The sequence below is a fragment of the Ovis canadensis genome, chromosome 15 (genome assembly GCF_042477335.2).
Source record: "Ovis canadensis isolate MfBH-ARS-UI-01 breed Bighorn chromosome 15, ARS-UI_OviCan_v2, whole genome shotgun sequence".
NCBI classification, from domain to species: Eukaryota; Metazoa; Chordata; class Mammalia; order Artiodactyla; family Bovidae; genus Ovis; species Ovis canadensis.
In genome coordinates this window covers 42,785,400-42,813,288 of record NC_091259.1, presented here as the reverse complement: position 1 = coordinate 42,813,288, position 27,889 = coordinate 42,785,400, and the positions used below count along the sequence as shown (strand labels likewise).

At 51.0% G+C, this 27,889-nt stretch overlaps 1 protein-coding gene across 1 annotated transcript in view; it reads left to right on the top strand.

Annotated features, from left to right (window-relative positions):
• OTOG (otogelin) overlaps positions 1 to 26,434 on the top strand; it is an 83,519-nt gene extending 57,085 nt beyond the window's left edge. The window contains exons 39-55 of the mRNA XM_069554723.1: positions 1,772 to 1,955; positions 4,273 to 4,493; positions 4,710 to 4,848; positions 6,530 to 6,724; positions 6,950 to 7,162; positions 7,734 to 7,838; positions 8,020 to 8,127; positions 8,991 to 9,092; positions 12,131 to 12,229; positions 13,402 to 13,442; positions 14,898 to 14,973; positions 15,099 to 15,277; positions 16,000 to 16,104; positions 16,299 to 16,418; positions 21,568 to 21,613; positions 24,227 to 24,306; positions 24,430 to 26,434. Of these exons, the coding sequence (XP_069410824.1) occupies positions 1,772 to 1,955; positions 4,273 to 4,493; positions 4,710 to 4,848; positions 6,530 to 6,724; positions 6,950 to 7,162; positions 7,734 to 7,838; positions 8,020 to 8,127; positions 8,991 to 9,092; positions 12,131 to 12,229; positions 13,402 to 13,442; positions 14,898 to 14,973; positions 15,099 to 15,277; positions 16,000 to 16,104; positions 16,299 to 16,418; positions 21,568 to 21,613; positions 24,227 to 24,306; positions 24,430 to 24,630 (2,214 nt within the window). The 3' untranslated portion in view covers positions 24,631 to 26,434. The remainder of the gene's footprint in view (positions 1 to 1,771; positions 1,956 to 4,272; positions 4,494 to 4,709; positions 4,849 to 6,529; positions 6,725 to 6,949; positions 7,163 to 7,733; positions 7,839 to 8,019; positions 8,128 to 8,990; positions 9,093 to 12,130; positions 12,230 to 13,401; positions 13,443 to 14,897; positions 14,974 to 15,098; positions 15,278 to 15,999; positions 16,105 to 16,298; positions 16,419 to 21,567; positions 21,614 to 24,226; positions 24,307 to 24,429) is intronic.
• The last annotated feature ends 1,455 nt before the right edge of the window (positions 26,435 to 27,889 follow it).

Genomic DNA, 27,889 nt, shown 5'->3' with positions numbered 1-27,889 from the left:
GGTGAGGGACCCTCTAGAATAAAGTAGTACAAAATTAGATATACTTGGAGGTGATTTTCATTAGGATATTTGTGACCACTCTAATGTCAGGGGAGGAAGTGTGCCAAGAGGAATACTGTGACTGAAAAGAAGCTAAATGGCAAGAGAAAGTAGCCTTAAATGATTGTGGTTAAAATATTGGATTGGCCAAAAAGTTCATTCAGGTTTTTCTGTAAGATGATGTGATGGAAAGACCCAAACAAACTTTTTGGCCAACCCAATATCTCACTTTTGCGATTTTTACAAAAATAGAAGGCCATGTGAACATACTACTAGGGGCTCTTCCAAGAAGGGGACTGTCTAAGCAAGGAGCCCTGAATTTAAGGTGCATTGGCTTCCCATTAAGCCCACCTCTGTCAAGGAGGCCTTTACCTGAGCACAGCCCCCCGCTGTGTGGGGTACCCGCCCCAAGGACCCTGCCTTTGCTTCTCCCAGTGGGAGAGTGAGCTGGGCTTACTCCTCCTCAGGTCCCGGAGTCCCCGCTCTTCCCACCTCTTTCTGAGGTAAGACCTGCTGCCCTCTTATGAGAATCTGCTCATGAACATTACAAGGTCCACGCCTTCTGAGGCTCTCAGAAAAACCCACTGCTTAGACTTCAGCATAATACTCCCTGGGTTTTGTCCCACATGCTTCAGGATCATGGAGCCCATGGCACTGTCTGGTACAGCTCAAAAGGCTCAGGATAAGGGACAGCCAGGGACTTCCCCAAGGTTAAAGTTTTCTGACTGCTGGGCTGGGACTCCCTCTATTCAGCACAGCAGTTTATGCACTGGATAATTTGCCAAGTGATTAATAAAACAGTGATGCTTGGGTGGGAGGGTATAAAGTCATTATAAATATTTTAAAATCCTAATCTTTTCATCTCACATTTTTACAGAATAAAACTGAGAATCCATAATACATACAAATTTAACCTTGTCTGTATGTAGCAGGGGTTGTAGCTTTGAGTTTAAAGTGTTGCATATTTAACAAACATGCACTGAGCCCCCAGTTTATGTCAGGCCTCAGGGCAGGTGCTGGGGATTCAGAGGTGAGTAACTAGACATAGTTTCTGCCTTTAAGAAGCTCACGGTCCACTGAAAGTCATGATGAAGGAACAAATCTGTCTTAAAGGCCAGCACAGATCTGGGAAGACCCCAGAGAAGGAGTACCCAACCTAGGGGCTGGAGATTTAGGGAAAATCTCCCAGAATAAAAGGACTTCCCCCATGGTTCAGTGTTTGTAAAGAATACGCCTGCAATGAAGGAGACATAGGAGATGCGGGTTTGATCCCTGGCTCAAGAAGATTCCCTGGAGAAGGAAATGGCAACCCACTCCAGTATTCTTGCCTGGGGAAAAAATCCCATGAACAGAGGAGCCTGGCGGGCTACAGTCGATGGGATCACAAAGAGTCAGACACGACTGAGCAGCTAAACATATGAGCTTTGTCCCAGAAGAAATGACCTGAGAAGAATCAGGAAAGAAGAGAGTGAGTGGAAGGGCTCAGGATTTGTGCATATTTGGGCATATAGAAATTGCCTGCCTCTGGCTATTGCATTTGTTTCATTGTTTTGTGCTCATAAAAATGATTTCAGGATTTTTCTACGCCGCCTTAGACTGTGTCTTGCCTGCATGTACCTGAAACAGAGCCTGTCACAGAGCAGATTTTTAATAACTGCTAGTTGGATAGATGGGTGGAGGGATGAATGAACAAACAAGCTGAGCTCACGTTGAACACCCGCCTCCTCACAAGGTGTCTGTGGACTCGCAGCCTGTGTGGCCCCCTGTGAGCTGGCACGAGTTCAGAATTGAGGATACAGGCCACATGTACGTGATCCGGACGCCGTCACACATCCAGATCCAGTGGCTCCACAGCTCAGGACTCATGATCCTGGAGGCCAGCAGAGCCAGCGAGGCCCAGGGCCGTGGCCTGTGCGGTGAGAGGGGACCCAGCTAGGGGAGGGAGGTGACTCCTTGGTCCACCTCTGTCCCCAGACACCAGTTCCCCTGGAACAGGGAAAGCTGGGATGGAGTGCTGTGCCAGAGGTGGGACCAGCGGAGCTACTGGAGCAGAGACCTAATGTCTTGTGTCCTGGGGCTGAAGTTGCCAGCTGGGAGATGGTGCAGGGCTCTGGCCTCGGCCAGTTGTCGCTTCAGCCAAGATGGTCTGTCAGCTTCCCTGATAGCCTCCTAATACCAGATAATCCCCCCTGTCTGCATATGCCTGGGCACTTCACAAAGCACTTCCACACTGATCTCACTTATTCCAGGTTATTCACACAATAGCCCTGAAGGATAGCCATTGGACTAAGGAAGAAAGGGGACTCAAAGGAGTTAAGTGGCTCGCCTAAGATCACACAGCAGAGCTGCCACAACACAGACCGGTGCTCTTCAGACCATAGCATGATTACAGAGCGCTTTCCCTAAGAGCCTGGATGCATTTTGATAAGAAAAGGGGGGACAGGAGTCTGAGCGTGAACTGCTGCTTCTTGCAGAAGCAGAAGGACCCCCACAAGACACTTCATGACAGACTGCCGTGGTTGTAATGATGGATGACACAGGAATACTTAAACACACATACTTGCATGCCCTCCATCCGTAAATCTGCACCCATTTTATTCATTCACACTCCGTGCAAATGCCTTCTACATATGCGCTAACACATGTCAGTCTGCACCCTGCTCATTCTCTCATTAGTGCACCACATATGTACCGAGTATCAGCCACTAGGGAGTAGGCAAAACAGGCAAAAGGTGTCTTATGAAGCTTCCACTCCTACTGATATAACCATCTCTTCTTACACACACAGACACACACACACACGCCCAGGCACACACCCTTCCACCACCATCAGCACCTCCTCTGCCATCCTTTCTCACCATTTCTTCCTTCCACTGTTTATGACTGGTGAAGGGTGTTGTGGTCAACCTCTGGTGGGTCAGCTACTCCCTGTGATGCCTTTTTGACACCCTTCCATCACTCAATGCCAAGACACCAAAAATCTGACCATTGGGACTGTTGATAAAAATCTGAGGATTTTGTGTTAAATTATGCTTTATATTCATGAAATTAGTGGCTAGAGGCATCAGAGCAGAAGTCAGCTAGTTTATCTCTATGTTATCCAAACTAACACTTGGTGTCTTGGGCACCTGCTAGACAACTTGGGGAAATATTGAAAGAGTGAAACTATAAAGGAAAATGAATCTTTGTACTCAGAAAGCAAGACAGACCTGCAAACTGAACCTGTCACACAGAATTGGGAAGGTCAGGGACCATGCATCTGAAGGGCGTGTGAAGGAAGGACTTAAAGAGAACATGTTTCAGACGGAAAACAAGGGCAGGGAAGTGTGTGTTCAGAGCCTAGATTGTGAGAGATGAAGCTGGAGGTTAAGGTCATGTTAGAAGCTGTGTCAGATGAACTTGAGTCCCATCTCAATGCCTTAATAGAGGGTTTTTTTCTTGCACACGTAAATTCCTAAATGGAGATTCTTTCCATCCCGTGGCCCTGCCATTTTCAACACAAGCTTCCAACTGCACAGTAGGGCAAAGAATTGGCAAATTTTATGCATCCAGCCTGGAAGTGGCACCCATCACCTTCACTCACGTTCCCTTGGTGGGGGACTCATCACGTGGTCTCGCTAGCCACAGAGAGCCTGGGAGAAGCAGGCTAGCGGACCTTCCAGGAGGAAGAGGAGACAGGTGTATAATTAGCTAGCAATCTCTACTAAAGCAGATTTTTTGGAGTAACTTTTAATTTTGATATAATGTTAAACTTAGAAGGTGCAAAACTAGTGTAAGAAACTCTCATGTACTTTTTACCCAGATTTACCAAGTGTTCACATTTTGCCCATTTGCTTCTCTTTCTTTCTCTCTCCTTGTACCTGTCTGTGTGTGTATATATGCATGTGTATATATATCTATTCATTTATATATATATATGTGCATTTTATATGTTCAGTTCTGTATGCATATGCTGTTTATATAAATGCATTTCTTTCTGAACCGTTTGAAAATATGTTTGAGACATGGGTCCCTTTATCCTTAGGTACTTTGATGTGTGGTTCCTAAACGAAGACAGTTTCTTCCACAGGGAGTTTCTTGGCTTCTCTGTGTCGTATTTCTCTCATCTATAAAATGGGGATAGCAGTAATACCAGCCTCAAAGAGTTATTGCGAGGAATGTTCAGTGTGACAGCTGGGGAGCTGGGAGTGGTAGAGATTGCTGTGGCCACGGGGGTGATTCTGCCCCTTTCAGGTATCTGTGATGGGGATGTGGCCAATGACCTCACCCTGAAGGACGGTTCTGTGGTGGGTGAGGCCGAAGACCCAGCTCCCTTTCTGGACAGCTGGCAGGTGCCCAGCTCCCTGACCTCAGTTGGCCAGACCCGCTTCCGTCCAGACAGCTGTGCCACGGCCGACTGCTCGCCCTGCCTTCGCATGGTGTCCAACCGCACGTTCAGTGCCTGCCACCGCTTTGTAGGTGTCACTGGGCCCCAGCAGGGGGGACCTCCCGGGCTGAGAACGGCAGCTCCTCTGCTCCTGTGTGCAGAAGGCGAACTCCCCAGAGGTGTTGATCTTGGGATGGGTTGGGAGCCTGCAGAAGCTCCTTGCTGCTTCTGGGCTGGGCTGGGAGGAGTTGAGCCCTGGCACGTGGGGGGTCAGAGTAGCAGCACCATCTGACGCACGGCCCAGGTCCCCCCGGAGTCGTTCTGTGACCTGTGGATCCGGGACACCAAGTACGTGCAGCAGCCGTGTGTGGCACTGACCGTGTACGTGGCCATGTGCCACAAGTTCCACGTGTGCATCGAGTGGCGGCGCTCCGACTACTGCCGTGAGTTGTCGGGGAAGGGAGAGGGGAGCGCGGCGGCGGAAGCGGGGCACCCCAGGGTCTCCTCCATGCCTTCTGTTGCTCTCACCCCTCACCCTTGTTAGAGTGGGAGAAAGGCTCACAGACCTGAGTCCAGGTCTGGGCTTTCCCAGGTGCAGTTATTCATTCATTCACTAATGAATATCAATTAATACATTTACAAGTATTTTCTAAATAAATCTATAAACTACTAACAAATTTAAAATTTTACCTTTGTTATAATTTATATGAACACATCAAATAAATACATTTTTTATTTAGTTTCTTTGTTTCCTTGCCTCATCTATAAAATGGGGGCAGTCCCTTGAGTGTTGTTTTGAAGGTGACATGAGATAGTGTGTACCAAGTGCCTCTCACAGGCCCATCACATGTTTCCATCCAGTAAATATTAGCCCTTCTCGCTTAGTTTTTGGTCATCTTTCTCTTTCAATCTTTCCTCTGCTTCGTTGAGGATGGATGTGAGAGCCATTCCTCCCCACCCGCCATTATGTTTGCACTGGTGGGGTAGGTGGGTTGGACCAGCCTAGAATAGTTTGATTTGTAAATGTGAACACATCCAGAAAGGCTGGAGACAGCTCAAAGGAAGACCACATCTATAATATGACAGGCAAAAGATGAAAAGACAAGCTTATCTAGGTCAGTGTTTTCCAGGGACTTCCCAGGTGGCTCAGTGGTAAAGAATTTGCTTGCCAGTGCTGGAGCTGCAGAATACGTGGCTTTGATCCCTGGGTTGGGGAGATCCCTGGTGGAGGAAAGGGTGGTCCACGCCCGTATTCTTGCCTGGGAAATCCCATGGCCTGAGGAGTATAGTGGGCTACACGGTACATGGGGTCACACGAGTCGGACGCGACTGAGAGGCTGAGCGTACACGCACACTGTTTTTCAGACTGTGGACCCCAAGTCAGTGGGTATGAAATCAGCATACCTACTGATTTGGGGGTTGGCATCAGCATTTAAAAATGGAATGGAATTTTTTAAAAAACCAAAACCCTAGTGTGTACTACACCTAGAAAGGTTAAGTATTGTTTCGTGAAAAAAGGTTTTTGTTATAATGCATCAGTGATTCTTAATCCCAGCTACCCTTTGAAATCACTCAGGGACCTTCAAAAAGTATTCATGCCTGGGCCCCACAGTGAGAAATGCTAATTCAGTTGGTCTGGGATGGGGTCCCAGCCATGATGTTGCCAAAGCTCCCTTTTGCAGTCAGGCTTAAGGACCACTGTTTATGTGCGAGTGTATATTGGAACACAGTGTAAGATCTAGTTTTTACAGTCAAGGAAGTTTGGAAGCACTGATCTACAGCAAGATGTTGGCAAGTGTTTTCTGTAAAGGGCTAGCTAGTAAATAGTTGAGGCTTTTAATTGTTTCTGTCACAATTAATCAACTCTCCTCTTATACTACAGAAGCAGCCAATATAATAGTAAGGGCATGGGCATACCTGTGTTTCAATAAAACTTTATTTGCAAAACCAGGCAGAGGCTGGATTTGGGCTGTGGGCTGTGCTTTGCTGGCTCCTGATCTAGAGGAAGGCAGCAATGCACTAAACCCTTTTGAATTAATACTGTCTGCTGAGGCACAGATGAGCGCCCTGCTCACCCTCCTGGGGTCTGAGCTGGGCCTGGTGCCTGCTGCTTTGCCCCTGCAGCCTTCCTGTGCTCCAGCGATTCTACATACCAGGCATGTGTGTCAGCCTGTGAGCCCCCTGAGACATGCCAGGATGGGATGCTGGGCCCGCTGGACCCAGAGCAGTGCCAGGTGCTGGGCGAGGGCTGCGTCTGCTCTGAGAGCACCATCTTGCACCGGCGCCACTCGGGGCTCTGCATCCCCAAGGAGAAGTGTGGTAAGTCCCTCCCCTCCCCGGGCAGAGGGAGTCTGCCCTAGAGTCTGCCCTAGAATCTGGTAGACCCCGGAGTCTCCTTCGCCCTCCTATGCCCATGACTGAGCCCCCCTGCATCCCTCCAGGTCCGCTCTGGGGGTGGTCAGTTTCCCAGGGAGGGCCTGGCCTGGGACGGTCTGGGTCTCCCCACCCCCGTCAACCCCTGGCACCTCACCATGCCCATTGCAGCCTGCACAGACAGCACAGGCGTGCCGCGGGCCCTGGGGGAGACTTGGAACAGCTCCCTCAGTGGCTGCTGCCAGCACCAGTGCCAAGCTCCAGATACAATCGTCCCAGTGGACCTGGGCTGCCCAGGTCCCCGCCCTGAAAGTTGCCCACGCTTCGGGGAGGTGGCCCTGCTGCAGCCCACCGAGGACCCCTGCTGCCTGGGGACAGTTTGCGGTGAGTCCCACCCTTAGACCTACACTGTTAGATGGTTAAAAGACTCCAGCTCTGCTCCTTGACCTTGATGGATAGGATAAGGCCTCGGGAAATGAGAGTGTCTTGTGGGGGTGTGTTGGGGAGAGTGGAGGACCACCGGGGTTGAGGGGAGCTGTGCCCTCTGAGTCAGGGTGGGGCAGGACTTAATGATGTGCGCTTGGAGCCAGGCAGCCTGGTGGACGCTTCTTCTACCACCTTGCATCCTTGTGGCCCCAGCAGATCATTTAAAGTGAGGTCCATTCTCCTGTAACATGAGGCTGATAATAGTGCCCACTTTCTGGGTTGTTAGGAGAATTGTAGCAGTTGATGCTGGTCTAGCAGAACTGCAAGTGGCACGTGGCCCGCTGGGTGAATGTTAGCGCTGATGGCTCGTCTGTCTCAGTTCTGAACCCTATGTGATTCTCAGAAGCCTTCTCCAGGAACATGGGTCCTGAGAGAAGTGCTGGGGGCCAGGTGTCCACGGGCTGGGCAGTGCTGGAGGCTGGGAGGAGTCCCGGCCTCCAGGTGACAGGCCCTGTGGCCCCCCGGGCAGTGTGTAACCAGAGTCTGTGTGAGGGCCTCGCCCCCACCTGCAGCCCCGGCCACCGGCTCCTCACCCACTTCCAGGAGGACTCTTGCTGCCCCAGCTACAGCTGTGGTGAGAGGCCCAGGGTGCGGCTGGGGGTGGGGCGGTGGGGCGCCTGTTACCCAGGGATGGGGAGCATGGCTAGCTCTGGGAATGACTGGGTTCTGGCTGGAAATGAAAGCAGGGCGAGGGTGGGGGCCCAGGCATGGCCACGCAGAGTCTGCTCCCAATCCTGAAATTCTGTTTCCCCCAGAATGTGACCCGGACCTGTGCGAGGCAGTGCAGGCCCCCAGCTGCCGCCAGGACCAGATCCTGATTGCGGGCCGCCTGGGGGACTCGTGTTGCACCTCCTACCTCTGTGGTGGGTGAACGTGCCCTCCGATGGCAGCAGGCCCACCCGGATCACTGCCACCACCTCCCTCACCCCTGCTTCCCTGGGTGGCTGGGAGGCAAGGGTGGGGGATCTTCGGGTGGAAGGGACACAGGGCGAAGGGTGAGACCCCTGACCAGGAAGAAGTGTAGGAGGAAACTACCACTGCTTCAAGCCGTACATTACTGAGCACAGGAAGATGGGTGCTTGTTCAGTAAAAGAACTTAGGTGGAGGTGAGGGAGAGTCCCCCCGGCTCTGACTGCAGGATGGGTCGCGTGGGACTGTGCACGCTGCAAGTGTTACCAAGCCAAACTTGGGTCTGCTCACCTGCCCGCAGTAAAGCCCGCTTACTGACTCCAGGTTGTGGCGAAGGAAAGTGCAGCCTTTATTGCAGGCGCCAGGCAAGGAGAGTTAGTTGCTCAGCTGTGTGTGACTCCAGGCTTCTCTGTCCACGGGATTTCCCAGGCAAGAATACTGGAGTGGGTTGCCCTTTCCTTCTCCAGGGGATCTTCCCAACCCGGGGACCGAACCCCAAGTCTTCCACATTGCAGGCAGATTCTTTACCATCTGAGCCACCAGGGAAGCCCGTAAGGAGAACAGGCAGTTAATGCTCAAACTCGAATTCCTTGCTTGGGGCCTGCAATAACCGCGGCACTTCCCTTCACCACAACTGGGTGTCAGCAGACTGGCTTTCCTGCGGGCAGGCGAGCAGACCCAAGTTTGGTTTGGTAATGCTATGAGTCTGGCTCCTATCACACCTGTGGTTTAGGGGCTTCCCACAACCACCTGCTCTGGACCGCCCTTCCCAGCTCGGGGACTGCCTGTGACAGGGGTGGCCCGTCTCTCCCCTCAGCTTGTGGAGACTGTCCGGATCCCATCCCCGAGTGTCAGGAAGGGGAGGCGCTCACTGTGGACAGGAACACCACGGAGCTCTGCTGTCCTCTGTACCAGTGCGGTGAGCCCTGCAGGACGTGGGGGCCAGGGCTGGAAGGGGCTCTGGGGACCGTCACAAAGTCCTTACTCTGGGATCCATGGGCATTCAACAGGGGGCAGCAAGGAGCCCCCAAGTGGTGGGCTCTGGGGAAGCCCTGGAAGGAGGCCCCACCTGAGGAAGCTGGGCTGAATGGTGAGGGTCTGGCTGTCGCATAGATGGCTCTGAGGCTTCCTAAAGAAGGTCCCTGTCCTCCTCCATGGAGGCCCCCAAGAGCCTGGGTTGAGGCACAAATGCTTAGGCCACTGCCACCCACCCAGCCTGGATCCACAGTCCTCATTCTCTGACCCAAGGCCCCTGTCTCAGGGTCTCTACCACTGTTACCGTAGTCCCTACACAAGGCTGCATTCTGAAGCCTCTGAAGCCCTGTTATTTTGCAATGATAAATCAAAGTGGGCCCTTTCTGATATTTTTACAAGACATAGCATCTGTATGTATATAGGATGTACCTTAACATATTACTGTATACAATTACAGTAACATATTACTGTATACAATACCTAATAAGCATAGTCATAATACAGCCAGCATCATCGACTTTAAGCAAATCTATTGGATGAACATTAACAAAAGGGTTAAATTTAAATATGACTTAATTTACAAAAATTACTTTCCATACCAACTGTAGGAGAAATGTGAGGTGGACCACACCAACGCAATTTTCCTACCTCCCAGGTATTCCATTGTCAATATCCTCCAATTCAGAGCATTGTAGGGGAGGGGTCTCTTCCAGAATACCCCAAGGGCAGCCCCAGTGGGATCAATTTCTAGAACCACCTTTGAAGCAATGCAGGTTCCCATGGAGGAGAGTTCCCCCAAAGGCCCAGCTGTACCTGACCAAGCAGCTGCACCTGGGCTCAGAGGCCACTTGTCATGAAGTGTTTACAAAGCTCATCTGAGCAGAGGGTCAGCATCTTTCCTCTCCTCCGTCTTCTTCAGCCTCTCCCCACATCTCTCCTTCTCAGCTTCCCTCTCGTGTTTCTTGGGAAGGACTCGAATAATGTGGAGTGAGTACAGTGGCATGGAGTCAGTCACTGTGTTGAGTGCCAATCACTTCCTAGCTGCGTGGCCTGGGGCAATGTACGACTTCTCTGAGCCAAGGTTTCTCATTTGCAAAATGCTGATAATAGCATGTGCCTCAAGGGGATATTGTGAAGATTAGAGATAATATACATGAAGTGTGTGCTATGTACATACTACCTTAATATAATGGTGCTCGGCATATAGTGCGTGCTATTGCTTTAGCCGTTTCTGACTCTTTGCAACCCTGTGGACTATATGGCCCACCAGGCTCCTCTGTCCATGGGATTCTCCAGGCAAGAATACTGGAGTAGCTTGCCACGCCCTCCTCCAGGGGACCCTCCCGAACCAGGGATCGAACCCGTGTCTCTTCTGTCTCCTGCACTGGCAGATGAGTTCTGTACCACGAGCACCCTCAATAAACAGAGGCCACTGATATTACCTTGTCCCAGTCTTCACTACACTTTTCTTGCAAAAGCACTTAGTCTGTAGAAAGCACTGAATCCAAGTAAAGACAAGAAAATGAAAACGCAATTTTCCTACCTCCCAGGTATTCCATTGTCAATATCCTCCAATTCAGTACATATTCTTCCAGATATTTTCCATGCCTTTATACAATATGAATGTGTTTTACCAAGTTGAGTTTATACCGTACATGCTCTTTTTAAGCCAGATTTTCAGTGAATGACCTTTACTTTTCTTGCTAATACATTTTCAAGTCCTATCACACCCAGTCTATGATTTGCCTGGTCTGTCCAATCCGGGATCCCAGCCAGACTCACACATGAACATTATGTCTCATAAGTGTCTTTGAATCTAGTAAGTGCCCTTTCTTCCACGCGATGCTAAATTGTAGAGTTTGGGTTACGGTCCAGCAGGAAGTCCCACCCTCTGGATTTACCTGGCTGCCTCTTCTTGAAAGTTTTACATTGCTCCTCTGTCTTCTGTGCTTCCATAAACTGGAAATTAGAAGCAAGACTTCATGGATTCAGGCTAAAAATCTACACTATTCTTCAGCTTCGTCACACCAGGAGGTACATACTCTGTGGTTGCTGGCCCTGGATTAGGGTGACCTGTCCATTTTACATTTACAAATTTCCTCTTTCAAACAGAAAGTAACCTATCACTTAGACATTATACAAATGTCCTTCTCACCTTTTGCCTGTTAGGTTTTTGAAAATTGATTAATAATTCTTTTTTTTTTTTTGCCAGTGATCATTTTATTTTATTTTTTATATAAATTTATTTATTTTAATTGGAGGTTAATTACTTTACAATATTGTATTGGTTTTGCCATACATCAACATGAATGAAAATTGATTAATAATTCTTACCTGTGCCAATATTTTTTTTTAGTAGATAAAGTAAGTTTTACAGTCTTTCACCTTCTGCATTGTCCCTGGCACCTTCCCTCCCCACCAGAAAGTTGTGTCCAGGGATCCCCTCCTCCTTGTCTTGGTCTCTCAATGAACGGCTGGGGAATCCTAAACCAAGAGGGGACCTGCTGAAGAGCAGGACGAGGGGAAGTGTGAGTCCTGGAGTGTGTGTAGCATCTGCTGAAGCAGAGCAGACTGGGGCTGAGATGCTACCAGAGGAGGAAGTCTCCACAGCATGGGAGGAGGTGTGTTCTTCTTAGAGAGGAACTGTCCATCAGGAGAGCTTCCCTTGGTCCTTGACCACCCTTGGAGCACTAGTCTCAGGGTGACACAGAATCCCAAGAGGGAGGCCCAGCTGAACGAGCTGAAGCTTCTGACGTTGTCATGTTGCTAATACCTCCTGGAGCAGAGCTAGGGTGTCCTGACATGGATCTATGGGGAGACTTCAGGAGCCCATACTTCGCCCCTGGACTCCAGAGGGTGCCTGAGGACGCTGAGGGGCCTCGGGGGGAGCTGGGAGGTAACCCCTCCTTAGCCAATGTGTTTCTGAGGACCCCAGCTCCAAGGTGTCTGTGTCTGACGCGTCCCCTGCCCCCTCCTGCACAGTGTGTGAGAGCTTCCGCTGCCCCCACGTGCAGTGCGGCATGGGCACGGCCCTGGTGGAGGTGTGGAGCCCGGAGCGCTGCTGCCCCTACAAGTCCTGCGGTAAGTCCCTGCACGGAGACGCCCCTCCCCAAAGGCGGAGACCCAGGCCCGGAGAGGCAGGCGCGACCCAGGAGCCTCCCCAAAGGCGGAGACCCAGGCCCGGGGAGGCGGGCGCGACCCAGGCCCCTCCCCAAAGGCGGAGACCCAGGGCCCGGGGGAGGCGGGCGCGGGGCCACTGCTGTCCACCTGGCTCAGGTGCTCCTCCTCCAGAGTCACCGGACGGAAGCCTTCAAGTGGCCTTCCTCTTGGCTTCATCCGCTCCCTGAGTGCTGGACAGATTTTGTCTCCCCAGAATAAAGGGAGAAAATAAGCAACTTCCCTGTTGCAAAAAGGAACTTTTTCACCTAAAAAAAAGTCTTTATTGCAGCCATCGGATAGTAATCATGATTTCGCTCAAATTCACCTGAAGTCCTTTTGGGAAGTAGGTGGAGAGTGGCAGTGATCAGTAATGAATACCAGTGAACTTTATATAAAAATGGTTTTCAAAAGAGTTCAAAACTCTGTTTTGCATCCGGGTATTTTGCTTGCGTTTACTAAAATGTAAACTTCATGAAGACAGGGATTTTAGTTTGTCTTATCCACGGATTTGTCCCCAAAGCACAGAAAAATCTCAGCGTATAGGTGCTTAAAACTATTTGATGCATGAGGGGGTGACTCCAAAGCGTGTTTCACAGCCACTGTGACCCTGACTTCTCCTCCCCCTGAAGCTAGAGCTGGTGGAGCCCTATGTCACAGGCAGCAGTGCCTCCAAAGTCAGCTCCTTCGCAGCTTAGAACTGGACCTGCTCCTGGGCAAAGGTTCAGGGTAGAGCTCAGCTTGCTGAGTGTATACTTTGGGAAATACAAGTGATCAGAAATTCCACCCTTGCCATGTTCCTTCTTGAAGAGGCCCCACTCTGCTTTGCTCAGTGGGTTCTGAAGCACTGGGAGGGATGAAGCCCAGATGATGGAAGGGAACCTGGGGTTGACCCATCCACCTGCTTATCCTCCCTGCACATTCAATTATGGGCCCATCACACCCCACCTGCCCAACCAGGGGAGCTGCAGCCCCCATGTGGGGATGGAGGGAGGCTAGAAGAGAGACCGCACCTATGGTGAGGAATCTGGGAGGCCCAGGGGGCTCCCGCCTGGACATCGCTGGTGAGGTGGGTCCTGGCCCCTCCTGTTTTTCAGAATGTGACTGTGACACAATCCCAGTGCCCCGGTGCCATCTGGTATGAAGACCCTGCCCCTCCCCACTCCCCCTGGTCCCTCCCCCACCTTTCTTTCCTCCCTTTCCCTTCTCCACTCCTTCCATCTGGTCCATGAGCCTTGAACTGCAACTCAGCATTCTTGTATCAAGTTCTGCTCTCTGGGCATAGTACCCTCGCTTGTTAAGTGGGTCTGATCATAGTTCAGAGTTGTGATGAGGATTCAGTACTACAAGGAAGACACTGATGGTGGTGGTGGTGGCGGGGATGATGGTGGGGATGGTGGAGATGATGGTGATGCTCATGACAGTAGCTAATGTTTCAGTTCAGTTCAGTTCAGTTCAGTTCAGTTGCTCAGTCGTGTCTGACTCTGCGACCCCATGGACTGCAGCACGCCAGGCTACCCTTTCCGTCACCAACTCCTGGAGCTTACTCAAGTTCATGTCCATTGAGTCAGTGATGCCATCCAACCATCTCATCCTCTGTCATCCCCTTCTCCTCCTGCCCTCAATCTTTCCCGGCACCAGGGTCTTTTCTAATGAGTCAGTTTTTCGCATCAGTTGGCCAAAGTATTGGAGTTTCAGCTTCAGCATCAGTCCTTCCAATGAATATTCAGGACTGATTTCCTATAGGATAGACTGGTTGGATTTCCTTGCAGTCCAAGTGTCTCTCAAGAGCCTTCTCCAACACCACAGTTCAAAAGCATCAATTCTTCGGTGCTCAGCTTTCTTTATAGTCCAACTCTCACATCCGTACATGACTACTGGAAAAACCATAGCTTTGACTAGACTTTATATACATTATCATATTAATTCTCATGATAACCCAAACGAGGTGAAGTCTATGATTATCTCAGTACAAAGAGGAAACTAAGGTTAATGCAATGTAGCTAGTAAATCTCAGAGCCAGGATTGAAACCCAGGAAATCTGGCTTCAGAAAACATACCCTTAACTATCAGGCTGCATGGCCACTGGGAAAAGTTGAAAATACTTTAAGAAATGGAAAGTTGTGTTTAAAGTTATATTGTTTACATGATTTTCTGGATCAGAAGTATTCCCTTCCTCCCACCCAGCCCTCATCTCTTCTCATGTTTTCCCTCATCCCAGCCTCTTCTCCTTTTAACTGGGTTAGGAGGAAGGAAAGTGTATGAGCAGAGCAGGGCTCTGGGCCACCAGCCATGCAGGGGCCCCACTGATATGGCCAGTGGGTCCTCAGGATAACAGGAGAGGCCTGAGGCCCAGAAGAGGACATTTGGGGAGCAACTCCTCAGCAGGGAGGAGCCACCTGGGCATCCTTATAAGAGGATGACTGAACTCACAGGGTGCCAAGGGCCCCCCTGGCCAACAGGCCTGCCAGACCCCTCCCTACCCACTGCAAGGAAACTACTGACAGAGAGAGGGCCCCAGGTGGCAGGCTGCTCCGGACGGTGGGGCTGGGCCTCCCCAGCCCTCGGGTGCTGACCTCCTCTGCCCACCCAGTGGGAGAAGTCCCAGCTGGACGAGGTGTTCATGCGCAGCGCGGAGAACGTGTGTGGCTGCGCCAAATATGAGTGCGGTGAGTGGGGAGGGGAAGCCAGGGAGGTAGAGCAGGTTGGGCGACCCAGGGCTGGGCCAGCCAGCCTGGGGCTGGAAGGGGTGCTGGGCTTTTGCCGACTGTCACCACCCTGCTCGCCCATCCAGTGAAGGCCCCCGTGTGTCTGAGTCGCGAGCTGGGGGTGATGCAGCCGGGCCAGATGGTGGTGGAGCTCTCAGCAGACGGCGTGTGCCACACCTCCCGCTGCACTGACGTGCTCGACCCTCTGACCAGCTTCTACCAGATCAACACCACCTCCGTGCTGTGTGACGTCCACTGTGAGGCGGTAGGGGGAGGGGGCTGGGGCCCCGGGGAGCTGGGTGTCAGTGGGGCACTTCAAGCTCGCCCAAGCTCTTTGGACAAGTCTAGAGAATGGGCATGGTGGGAGACCTTCAAGACCCCCTGTGCAAAGTGCCGAGGCCAGAGGGGAATAGTAAGAGTGCAGGCCTGGCAAGGGTGGACATTTGACAGAGAAAATACACATTTATTAAGCACCTACTCGTGCCTGGCACATTCCCTATCATCTTGGTTTGTGTCTTTGTGTTGCTACCATTTGTTGAGTGCTTCTATATGCCCAGGTACCTAGGACAGCAACTCGCTTCTAGTAAGGCCTGGATCGGTATTAGTCGAGTAAAAGATGATGAAATTATTCCCATTTGTCAGATGAGAAAACTGAAGTTTAGGGAGGTCCAGCTGTTTGTCAAAATTTCCCCAGGAACTGGGACCCAAACGAAAGTCTATCTGGAATGAATACTGGAACCCTTAATTAGCAGCAATGCTGTCTCTTGGTCCACTGGGGCTGGGTCAAGGAAGGGTTATAAGGGAGGTTCAGGGTACATAAGGACGGCCTTCCTACTCGACATTGAAAGAGGCTGGGAGTTTCCTTCCCAACCGTCTCCAGGGCCCCTCCTCTGGTTCCTGGGCTCCGGGACAAGCAGAGAATGGGAGTGCAGCAGGGTGGAGGTGGGCCCCAGGGCTGAGCCCATCGCGTCCCGCCCCGTCCTACAGAACCAGGAGTACGAGCACCCGAGGGACCTGGCAGCCTGCTGCGGCTCCTGCAGGAACGTGTCCTGCCTCTTCACCTTCCCCAATGGCACCACCTCCCTGTTCTTGGTATGCAGCCCTCAACTGAGCTACAGGGAAGGTGTCCCAGGCAGAGACACCTGGGACCAGCTCCCAGGACTGGGTCCACATGGGGTCCCGGGCAGTGCCAAGTTCTGGGCGGCACCTGTCCTCAGAGCTGTGCCCTGTTGGTTCACTCGGGCCATCGTCCCCAAGTCCCCATCACCCGCCTCTGTCCCCCCCAGCCCGGGGCGTCCTGGATCGCAGACTGCACCCGCCTCCACTGCAGCAGTACTCCCCTGGGCGCCGTGCTCGTCCGCTCGCCCATCAGCTGCCCACCGCTCAACGAGACCGAGTGTGCCAAGGTCAGTGCAAGCCACCTCTCCCTACGGCACGGCTGGAGGCCAGGGGTACTGGCTGTCTTAGTGGTGGTGGCGGGTAGGGGCAGGGGTGTCTTTTGGTGTGGAGATGTGTGGAAGGAGGGCTTCCCTGGAACCCGGACGTGTCCAGCCACCTTGACTCCACCCTATCTCCACATCTCTCCATGTATCTTTGCTCTGACCCCATCATACTGCATCCGCACACATCACACAAGTGTGTCCAGGTGCACACAGACATATACTGTCACACATTCTCAGCACACTCACAAACACACCAACATGGGCAGTCAGCCACTCACAGGCACCACACACTCCACAGGGCCGTTAACACCTCATCAGGCCAGTGCACAGGCCACACACCAAGGCACACTTGCACACATGCATCACACAGATGTATTGTTGGGTCCGGCAGTGAGCTAATGGGTGTCCAGTACTAGCATGGGGAGCTGTCATTCTGTACACACCTAAAGGAAAAGGATTGCCTGGAGGGTTTAGGGCTATAGTTGAAGTATTAGAGTTCCTGACATTCGGTTCATTTCAGTCACTCAGTCGTGTCCGACTCTTTGTGACCCCATGGACTGCAGCACGCCAGGCTTCCCTGTCCATCACCAACTCCCAGAGCTTACTCAAACTCATGTCCATAGAGTCTGTGATGCCATCCAACCATCTCATCCTCTGTCATCCCCTTTTCCTCCTGCCTTCAATCGTTCCCAGCATCAGGGTCTTTTCCAATGAGTCAGTTCTTCACATCAGGTTGCCAAAGTATTGGAGTCTTAGCTTCAACATCAGTCCTTCCAATGAATATTCAGGACCGATTTCTTATAGTATGGACTGGTAGGATCTCCTTGCAGTCCAAGGAACTCTCAAGAGTCTTCTCCAACACCACAGTTCAAAAGAATCAATTCTTTGGCACTCAGCTTTCTTTATGGTCCAACTCTCACATCTATACATGACTACTGAAAAAACCATAGTTTTGACTAGACAGATCTTTGTTGGCAAAGTAATGTCTCTGCTTTTTAATATGCTATCTAAGTTGGTCATAGCTTTTCTTCCAAGGAGCAAGCATCTTTTAATTTCATGACTGCAGTCACCATCTGCAGTGATTTTGGAGCCCCAGAAAATAGTCTCAGTTTCCACATTTATTTGCCATGAAGTGATGGGACCAGATGCCATGATCTTCGTTTTCTGAATGTTGAGTTTTAAGCCAACTTTTTCACGCTCCTCTTTCATTGTCATCAAGAGGCTCTTTAGTTCTTCTTCACTTTCTGCCATGAGGGTGATGTCATCTCCATATCTGAGGTTATTGATATTTCTCCCACCAATCTTGATTCCAGCTTGTGCTTCTTCCAGCCCAGCATTTCTCATGATGTACTCTGCATATAAGTTAAATAAACAGGGTGACAATACACAGCCTTGACATACTCCTTTCTCAATTTGGAATCAGTCTGTTGTTCCATGTCCAGTTCTAACTGTTGCTTCCTGACCTGCATACAGATTTCTCAGGAAGCAGGTCAGGTGGTCTGGTATTCCCATCTCTTTCAGAATTTTCCATAGTTTATTGTGATCCACACAGTCAAAGGCTTTGGCATAGTCAATAAAGCAGAAATAGATGTTTTTCTGGAACTTTCTTGCTTTTTCAGTGATCCAGTGGATGTTGGCAATTTGATCTCTGGTTCCTCTGCCTTTTCTAAATCCAGTTTGAACACCTGGAAGTTCTCGGTTCATGTACTGTTGAAGCCTGGCTTGGAGAATTTTGAGCATTACTTTGCTCGTGTGTGAGAAGAGTGCAATTGTGTGGTAGTTTGAGCATTCTCTATCATTGCCTTTCTTTGGGTTTGGAACAAAAACTGACCTGTTCCAGTCCTGTGGCCACTGCTCAGTTTTCCAAATTTGCTGATGTATTGAGTGCAGCACTTTAGCAGCATCATCTTTCAGGATTTGAAATAGCTCTACTGGAATTCCATCACCTCCACTAGCTTTGTTTATAGTGATGCTTCCTAAGGCCCAGTTGACTTTGCATTCCAGGATGTCTGGCTCTAGGTGAGTGATCACACCATTGTGCTTATCTGGGTCATGAAGATCTTTTTTGTACAGTTCTTCTGTGTATTCTTGCCACCTCTTCTTAATATTTTCTGCTTCTGTTAGGTCCATACCCTTTCTGTCCTTTATTGTGCACATCTTTGCATGAAATGTTCCCTTGGTATCTCTAATTTTCTTGAAGAGATCTCTAGTCTTTCCCATTCTTTTTTTTTTTTTTCCTCTCTATTTCTTTGCACTGATCACTAAGGAAGGCTTTCGTATCTCTCCTTGCTGTTTTTTGGAACTCTGCATTCAGATAGGTACATCTTTCCTTTTCTCCTTTGCCTTTAGCTACTCTTGTCAGCTATTTGTAAGGCCTCCTCAGACAGCCGTTTTGCCTTTTTGCACTTTTGTTTCTTGGGGATGGTCTTGATCACTGCCTCCTGTACAATGTCACAAACCTCTGTCCATAGTTCTTCAGGCACCCTGTCTATCACATCTAGTCCCTTAAATCTATTTCTCACTTTCACTGTATAATTGTTAGGGATTTTATTTAGGTCATACTTGAATGGTCTAGTGGTTTTCCCTACTTTCTTCAACTTAAGTCTGAATTTGGCAATAAGGAGTTCATGATCTGCCACAGTCAGCTCCCAGTCTTGTTTTTGCTGACTGTATAGAGCTTCTCCATCTTTGGCTGCAAAGAATATAATCAGTCTGATTTTGGTGTTGACCATCTGGTGATATCCATGTGTAGAGTCTTCTCTTGTGTTGTTGGAAGAGGGTGTTTGCTATGAGCAGTGTGTTCTCTTGGCAAAACTCTATTAATAGCCTTTGCCCAGCTTCACTCGTTACTCCAAGGCCAAATTTGCCTGTTACTCCACCTATCTCTTGACTTCCTACTTTTGCATTCCAGTCCCCTATAATGAAAAGGACATCTTTTTCTGGGTGTTAGTTCTAGACGGTGTTCCAGGTCTTCATAGAATGGTTCAACTTCTGCTTCTTCAGCATTACTGGTCAGGGCGTAGACTTGGATTACTGTGATATTGAATGGTTTGCCTTGGAAATGAACAGATGTCATTCAGTCATTTTGAGATTGCATCCAAGTACTGCATTTCGGACTCTTTTGTTGACCATGATGGCTACTCCATTTCTTCTAAGGGATTCTTGCCCACAGTAGTAGATATAATGGTCATCTGAGTTAAATTCACCCATTCCAGTCCATTTTAGTTTGCTGATTCCTAGAATGTCGACCTTCATCCTTGCCATCTCTTGTTTGACCACTTCCAATTTGCCTTGATTCATGGAACTAAAATGGCAACCCACTCCAGTGCTCTTTCCTGGAAAATCCCATGGACAGAGGAACCTGGTAGGTTATAGTCCATGGGGTCGCAAAGAGTTGGACACGACTGAGTGACTTCACTTTCTTTCACTTTTCATGGACCTAACATTCCAGGTTCAGATGCAATATTGCTCTTTATAGCATCGGACTTTACTCCCATCACCAGTCACACCCACAACTGGGTTTTGTTTTTGCTTTGGCTCCGTCTCTTCAGTCTTTCTGGAGTTATTTCTCCACTGACCTCCAGTAGCATATTGGGCACCTACCAACCTGGGAAGTTCATTTTTCAGTGTCCTATCTTTTTGCTTTTTCATACTGTTCATGGGGTTCTCAAGGCAAGAATACTGAAGTGGTTTGCCATTCCCTTCTCCAGTGAACTACAGTTTGTCAGAACTCTCCACCCTGACCCGTCCATCTTGGGTGGCCCTACACGGCATGGCTCATAGTTTCATTGAGTTAGACAAGGCTGTGGCCCATGTGATCAGACTGGTTAGTTTTCTGTGACTTTGGTTTTCATTCTATCTGCCCTCTGATGGAGAAGGATAAGAGGCTTATGGAAGCTTCCTGATGGGAGAGACTGACTGAGGGGGAAACTGGGTCTTGTTCTGATGGGCAGGGCCATGCTCAGTAAATCTTTAATCCAATTTTCTGTTGATGGCCAGGGCTGTGTTCCCTCCCTGTTGTTTGACCTGAAGCCAAGCTATAGTGGAGGTAATGAAGATAATGGGGACATCCCACAAGAGGTTCCATGCACGCACCGCTGCACTCAGTGCCCCTGATGTAGCCTGATGCAGGCCGCCGTCAACCCACGCCTCTGCCAGAGACTCCTGGACATTGACCTTAATATTGAGCTTTTAACGATTTCTAGTCTCACCTAGAATACAGTTATACACATTCAATCATTCTTTCTCATTCATACAGACACATATGCAAAATCACACAAAAATCACAAAAATCACACACATATACTGAGACCCACACTCACACACACATACTTATTTACAAAGAACTGTCACGTCCATTCTTTTTATCCATTTCACTGTAGAGGAGAAGGGCTATCAGGGACCATTGTCCCATTTTAGAGGTGGGAGAATGGGCTTCCCTGATAGGTCAGTGGTAAAGAATCTTCCTGCCAAGTAGGAGATGTGAGTTCGATCCCTGGGTTGGGAAGATCCCCTGGAGTAGGAAATGGCAACCCACTCCAATATTCTTGCCTGGAGAATCCTATGGACAGATATGGGCCACAGTCCATGGATTCGACTTAGTGACTGAGCAGAAGCACAAGCGCAAGAGATGGCAAAACTAAGTCCAGAGGAAAGAGGTATCTTATCCAAGACTGAGAGAGAGCCCAGACCACTGCTCCAAGTGGGCCAGTCCCTTCCCTCCTCCTTCCCTGACCCTCTGTGCAGGAAACACTAAGCAGGCCGACAGTGCTGGGGGCAGGGTATGTAAGGAGAGCTACCACCACACAGACAGGAGGCCCTGGCACCCTGCCCCATCTCTACCCAGCCTCCAGCCTCGCTGGAGGCTAAGGTAGTCTTAGATCCAGTGTCCCAACCAGTCAGGCTAGGCTTTGTGACTCTCAGTGATGGCCAGCCCAGGGGCCCTTCCCGCTCTGGCCTGGGCCTGCTGGACCACTGGAACTCCTGGAACTCCTGCCCTGAGCATCATGGGAGGAAACAAGTCAAGACTCTTGCAATCTTTGTGCCTCTTGCTGGCATCTTGGCTCCTGGCCTGGATAGAGTCTGCCACCCACCTCTTCTCTTCTCCCTCTAGGTTGGGGGCTCAGTGGTACCTTCCTTGGAAGGATGCTGCAGGACATGTGAGTGAGCAAATGTAGGCTGTTGGGGGTGGGGAGGGGGCTCTGGTCGGGGGTACAGGGTGTCATGTTGGGGCTCAGAGGGCCAGGTTCCCGGCCTGGCACCTCTGGTGGTGACTCTTTCTGGGGGAGTACATGAAGAGATAACACCCCCACCGTGGTGTTCACAGAGCTGATGTAAGGCTGCAGGTGGGCAGGGGCCATTCTCACATCCCTTTCCCAATAAAAGGCCTCTGCTTCTTGTTGGACATGGGGGGCATTGGGATGTTGGATCCAGGAGGTCAGTAACTCCCCAGCTACTCTGCCTCCTCTGGGCATGCCATGACTTCCAGCCCAGATGCCCCTACGTGAATTCTCCCTATGCTCCAGAGCCCTGTCTTGGAGGTGCCTCCTGTGTGGGCCTCAGGCGCACGGGCTTCCTAACCAGGTCTGAGTGAGAGCTCTGAGCATCTGTCCTCACCCTTACCCCAGGAACCCACAGCCCCAGCTGCATGTGTGTGCGTGTTCCCATCAGCCTGAGGACCTTTGACCCCATGCCTCCAATCCCCCAGGGCCCTCGGCCCTCCCATGAAGGAATGTAGGATATGGGACCCTTGTATGTCCAACTCACATATTCCAAGGACACTGAGCTCAGTGCCTCATTGGCTGATCTCTGTTCCCTGAGATCACAACTCTGTTGTGATCCCTGTGCGTCTGTTTCCTGGCACAGCTCATGTTCTCTGAATGTCCCAGGTGCTCCATGTGACCTGTGACCCATGTCCCTCTCCCCAGGTTTCCCGGGGACCCTGCTTCCCGTGGTCCCCATTAGCCCCGCCTCTCCTCCACGTGTTATTGTCCACTGCCACCCAGGTACTCCTCTCGGAAGCCCATGGGACTGGAGGCATGTAGCTGCATTGCTATTTCCGACAGTGTCCCTATTGCTAGGTAGCCCCAAGCCCTGGGGGTGGGGGAGGGGGGCACGGTGCCCCAGCTCCCTGCCTCTGGCAAAGGCCATAAGGCCCGCAGTGCATGCTGGGTAGCAGGCTGCACCCTGGGCTTGCATGGGGATGCTTCAGCAGTGCCCGCTCTCCTGGCACCGCATGCCCACCAAGGCCCAGTGGTTTGCTCCCGCTGGTCACTCAGTTGGTCTCAGTCCAGGACCCTGATGCCACGGCCAGGACAGCCCTTGGTTCTTGTGCTTCCTGGGAGCAGAGAAGGAGGAAAAAGTGAACTTAGCTCTGGCTAGAAGACCTCCAGCAGGTGTAGTCAGAAACCCACTGTGGTGAAGCCCAGAGGCCGGAAGAGAGGATTTCACCCCATTTCCTGTGGGCACACTGGGGTCACAGAGGGAGTCTATGCATCTGGCAAATGTTTGTTTAGCACCAATACACCAGGCCTTGTTCTAGGCCCTGTAGATAGAGCAAAAATGACACAGTCTCATGGAGTTGACGTTTTAGTGGGAGAGTGAAAGAAAGTGAAAGTCACTTAGTCGTGTCCGACTTTGTGCGATCCCATGGACTATATAGTCCATGGAATTCTCCAGGCCAGAATACTGGAGTGGGTAGCCTCTCCCTTCTCCAGGGGATCTTCCCAACCAAGAGATTGAACCCAGGTCTCCTGCATTGCAGGCAGATTCTTTTTACCTGCTGAACCACAAGGGAAGCCATATTGCCTAGTGGGAGAGACAGAATGGCAAGTAAAATTACTGTAAGATGGATGTAACTGGTTTTATGGGGGTTAAAATTTATGCACTTGGCGGTGGGCTTCATTAAGAAAAGGATCCCAAACTTACAAGAGTGAAGATTTACTTAGAATGAGAACTCATAACAAATTGTGGAAGGAGCCTGTGCAAAAGAAGACCCTAAAGCTTATGTGTCAAGAGCATCATTTCAAATCTGTCTCTCAGGATGGTGACAGTGCCCTGGGTAGAAATAGGGAAGGGAGGGATCAAGGAAGGAGGTTGGGTGGAGGGAGGATGCTGTCGTTTAAGAAGAGGATCAGGAAAGGCCTCAGTGAGGGAATATTTGAGCAGGTGAGGGTGTGCATGGGCCATGTGATTGGTTGTGGGAAGCATGGTCCAGGAAGAGGGTGTGTCATGGACCGTGATAAACATGGTCCATGCTTATCAGTTTCTATCTCTGCAATGGCCGTGTGAGGTGGGCCTGTCTTGTTTGATAGCTATGGAAGCCGAGTGATCCTGCTATGTGCAAGCATTGACTATGCTAGGGACTGGGGCTTCCGTTCACTCCACAAACTGCAAAATCTCAATGCCTAATCAAAAGCTCAGAGAGTGGAGAATACACACCCAGGGTCACCAATGGGTTAGAGATAGGCGTTGGGGCTTGGGTAGAGGGGCAGCTTGCTTTGTCCCCAGATCCTCCTCTCCCCTAGCCCAGAGCCCCCAGGCCATCTCAGGCATCCTTCTCTGTCTCACCATCTCCCCTGCCTTGCCGCCCCCAAGTCCTTCCGGGGCACTGGGTCACGAGCTTTTCCTCTGATTGGGAGGGGCTGTAATGTGGGGCACTAACGCTGGTGGAGGGGCCCTCCAGCATGACACTAACCCCCCAAGTCTGGCCCACCCTGCAGCCCCGGGAGCCCTCCTTAACCGTAGCTGCCTCACTCACCCTGTCCCCCCAGGTAAAGAGGACGGGCGCTCCTGCAAGAAGGTGACAATCCGCATGACCATCCGCAAGAATGAATGCAGGAGCAACACCCCTGTGCGTGGCCCTGGCGAGACGGTGGGGGTGGGGTGGGGTGGGGGCGAACCAAATATGGGAATGGAGGGAGCTTTGCGGGGAAGGAAGCCACACAGGCTGCCTCACTGGCCTGCCTATCTCCAGGTGAACCTAGTGTCCTGTGACGGGAGGTGCCCGTCCGCCAGCATCTACAACTATAACATCAATACCTACGCCCGCTTCTGCAAGTGCTGCCGCGAGGTGGGCCTGCAGCGGCGCTCCATACAGCTCTTCTGCGCCACCAATGCCACCTGGGTGCCCTACACCTTGCAGGAGCCCACCGACTGTGCCTGCCAGTGGTCCTGAGGCCTGGGGACAGGGGCTGGCCGGACCACTGTCTGCTCTGGCTGGCCTAGTGTAGGGTGGGCGGGGGGTGGGGCACTGAAAGTATGGAGAGCTGGTAAGTGCTGAGTGTGGAATGGTGGGCAGAGCACAGAGAGCGACCAGAACCGGCCGCACTGGCCCATCCTGCCTCTCCCTTCTGTGGGAGAGTGCCACAGCTTGGGGCTCAGGGAGTTCAACTCTGTCCCTGGCTTGAGGTCTGGGAAGGGCCCTCTGTCACTGGAGACTCTGGCTGCAATGTTGGTGGAGGAGGAGACAGCTTTCCTGAGAAGCTGGGACCAAGGCTGTACCCAAGACCCAGCAGAGAGCCTGGATCTGATGACCCATCCTCCTCCTTGGCCCTCTGGACCACGGAAGAACCACAAACTCAGTAAAAGGAAAGAGGGCTTTAATTGCAACACCTGTATCTGTGCAGTGCTGTCCAGGAGGGCTTCCCAGAAGCAAAGCGGGTGGGTTCCCAAGTCCATGTGCTCTCACCAGTATCTGTAAGGTCAGGTCCAGAGACTGGGGAGTGTGTTCAGTGACCTTCAAGTTTCCCATAGCCCAGAGAGGGGAGCCCTGGTATTCTGTCATTGATCTTGTAATTCAGGAAAGGATTTAGAAGAACAGGGCCATACTCAACTCCACTCTCACCCCTCAGAACCAGCCTCCCTGGCAAGTGGCTCTGGTGAAGTGTGATGGGAGGACCATCCGTGAGGGTCCAGCTCCACTCAGCCCCATGTGGCTGCACAGTCCATCCCTCCAAGGGCCTTAGGGTGTTTAATGATACCTTCAGCCTGCAAGGGCAGAACCTGGCTCTGCTGTGTGCCTTTTTCCCAAGTACATGGTCTCTGGAGTGGCCCAAGTGTGGGTTTCCCAGCTCTGCCAGTGCCCAGCTCTCTGCTTCATGAGACTGTCCAGTAGGAGAGCAATGGTCAGTGGGAAGTGAGGCCTGACACGTGTGCAGCCATCTCTGAGCCTGTCAGAGCCTGGTCTCTGAACCACAGCGTCCTTCCTAAAGCCAGCCTGGGGCTCCCTCCACAACCCACCACGTGCCACTTTGTGCTGCTGGGTCCTAAGGGTATGAACATGAGGGTGTTCTGACCCAGCACTGCCCTGTATGTCTGGAGACATGTGGTTGCCCTGGCGCCCTTGGGATCGGGGCCCTGTGCCAGGATGGTGCCCAGCTGTTCCTGCACCTCTTTGTTCCTGTTTCTGTACTCTGTTTGTACATCCAGTAAACCACAGGAACCCATCAGGCCTCTGAGCATCTCTGAAGGTGTCAGGTTTGCTTTGAATCTGAAGGAATTTCAACTCTGAAGACAAGACCCTATTTTAGGACCCTGGAGGTCATCCTGACTTCTCCTGCTCCACCCTCACTATACACTTATAGGTCGCCACACGTTATGATGATCACACTGGTCTCTGGAATCACAGTGTTCCTGGGTTTCCATCCCCACCCAGGTACCCCCTCCTGCCTGCTTCTCCTAGAAACCCACCTCACACCCCAACTCTGTGGCTAAAACTCCCAGTCCTGTTCCCCTAGCTTCTTCCTGGGGAACCAACTCTTTTAGGCTAAGACATGAGTGAAAGATTAACAAGAAGCAAATCACCAACCAGCATGCTTCCTGCTCTGCACTGGGGGAAGATAGCGAAAGGTGAGGATGTCAAACCTCAATCAACACTGCTCAATGGCATTCAAGAAGCCAGTACCCATAGTGCTGATATGAGTGTTCATTGATACAATTATGAGATGTTGATTTACATTAAAAATGCACATACCCTTTGACTCAGTCATCTTATTTCTAGGAAGCTGTGGTGAGCAGCGGTCCTCCAGAAACATCCACATATCAGTGCCAGGAGCTTCTGAATGTGTCCCTTACATGGTAAAGGGGCTTTGCAGATGTGATTAAGTTCAGGATCTTGTGGTGGGGAGATGATCCTAGATTATTCAGGTGGGCCCAACGGAATCACAGCAGGATAAGTGTCAGAAGAGATGCAATGATAGAAGCTGAGGCTGGAGTTTATGGTAATTTGTTACAGCATCAGGAAATGAACACAGCATCTAAAGAAGAAATTCCTAAAAAGAGGCATGTGCCAGGATGTTTATGGCACATTGTCTTAAGTTAAAAAAAATTGATAACTTTAAATGCCTATCATTAGGGAATGATTAAAATAACCTAGTACAGTCACACCATAGAATACTGCTGCTGCTGCTGCTGCTGCTGCTGCTAAGTCACGTCAGTCGTGTCCGACTCTGTGCGACCCTATAGACGGCAGCCCACCAGGCTCCCCCATTCCTGGGATTCTCCAGGTGAGAACACTGGAGTGGGTTGCCATTTCCTTCTCCAATGAGTGAAAATGAAAAGTGAAAGTGAAGTCGCTCAGTCGTGTCTGACTCTTCAAGACCCCATGGACTGTAGCCAACCAGGCTCCTCCGCCCATGGGATTTTCCAGGCAAGAGTACTGGAGTGGGTTGCCATTTCCTTCTCCACCACAGAATACTATATAGCCTTTTAATAAACTGGTATGGTTGGCTTTTCAGGATATGTTCAATGAAAGAAGGAAATTGTGGGTCAGTTCCCAGAGAATGACCTGCTTCCTTTATGCACCTATGCAGGGACACACACACACGCACGCACACACACACACCCCACCTACCCACCATATCCCTCTCATTCCCTTGAAGGGTTTTTAGGACAAAGGAGGCCCTTCCTGGCTGTTTGGGCTGGCTGGTTCCATGTCAGCATTGGTTCTGGAATAGCCTGTTGGGTTCTGAGGGTCCCAGAGACTGCCATTGCATACAGAAGGTTGAAGTGACCACCCCTGAAGAGCCTCAAGGCATATCTATAGCATCTCCCCCATCCTTGGTTTCCTCCCCACTCTCTGCACATGACTTAAAGCTTGAGGGAACCCTGGAGGCCACACACCAGACAGGTAAGGAAACAGAAGCCCAGGGCCCGGCCATCAGAAAGCTGGTAGCCGAGCTGGGCGGCCGTCCAGCCTGCAGCCCCCTGTGACGTATTTGCCAACACGAGGGGTTTTGAGCTCCAGAACTATCCCATTTTCCGTGCTTCAGGCTCAAGTTCCCGCCCTGATTTTCTGGGCTTAATCCTCTTCCTGTGGAAATCAATAAGGACATTGTGATGGAATGATTCACGTTCAAGGTCAGGCCGGAGCAAATTGGAGGCGACATGCTGATTTTACTGCCCTCACTTAGAGGGGAGCCAATCCTGCTCTCAGA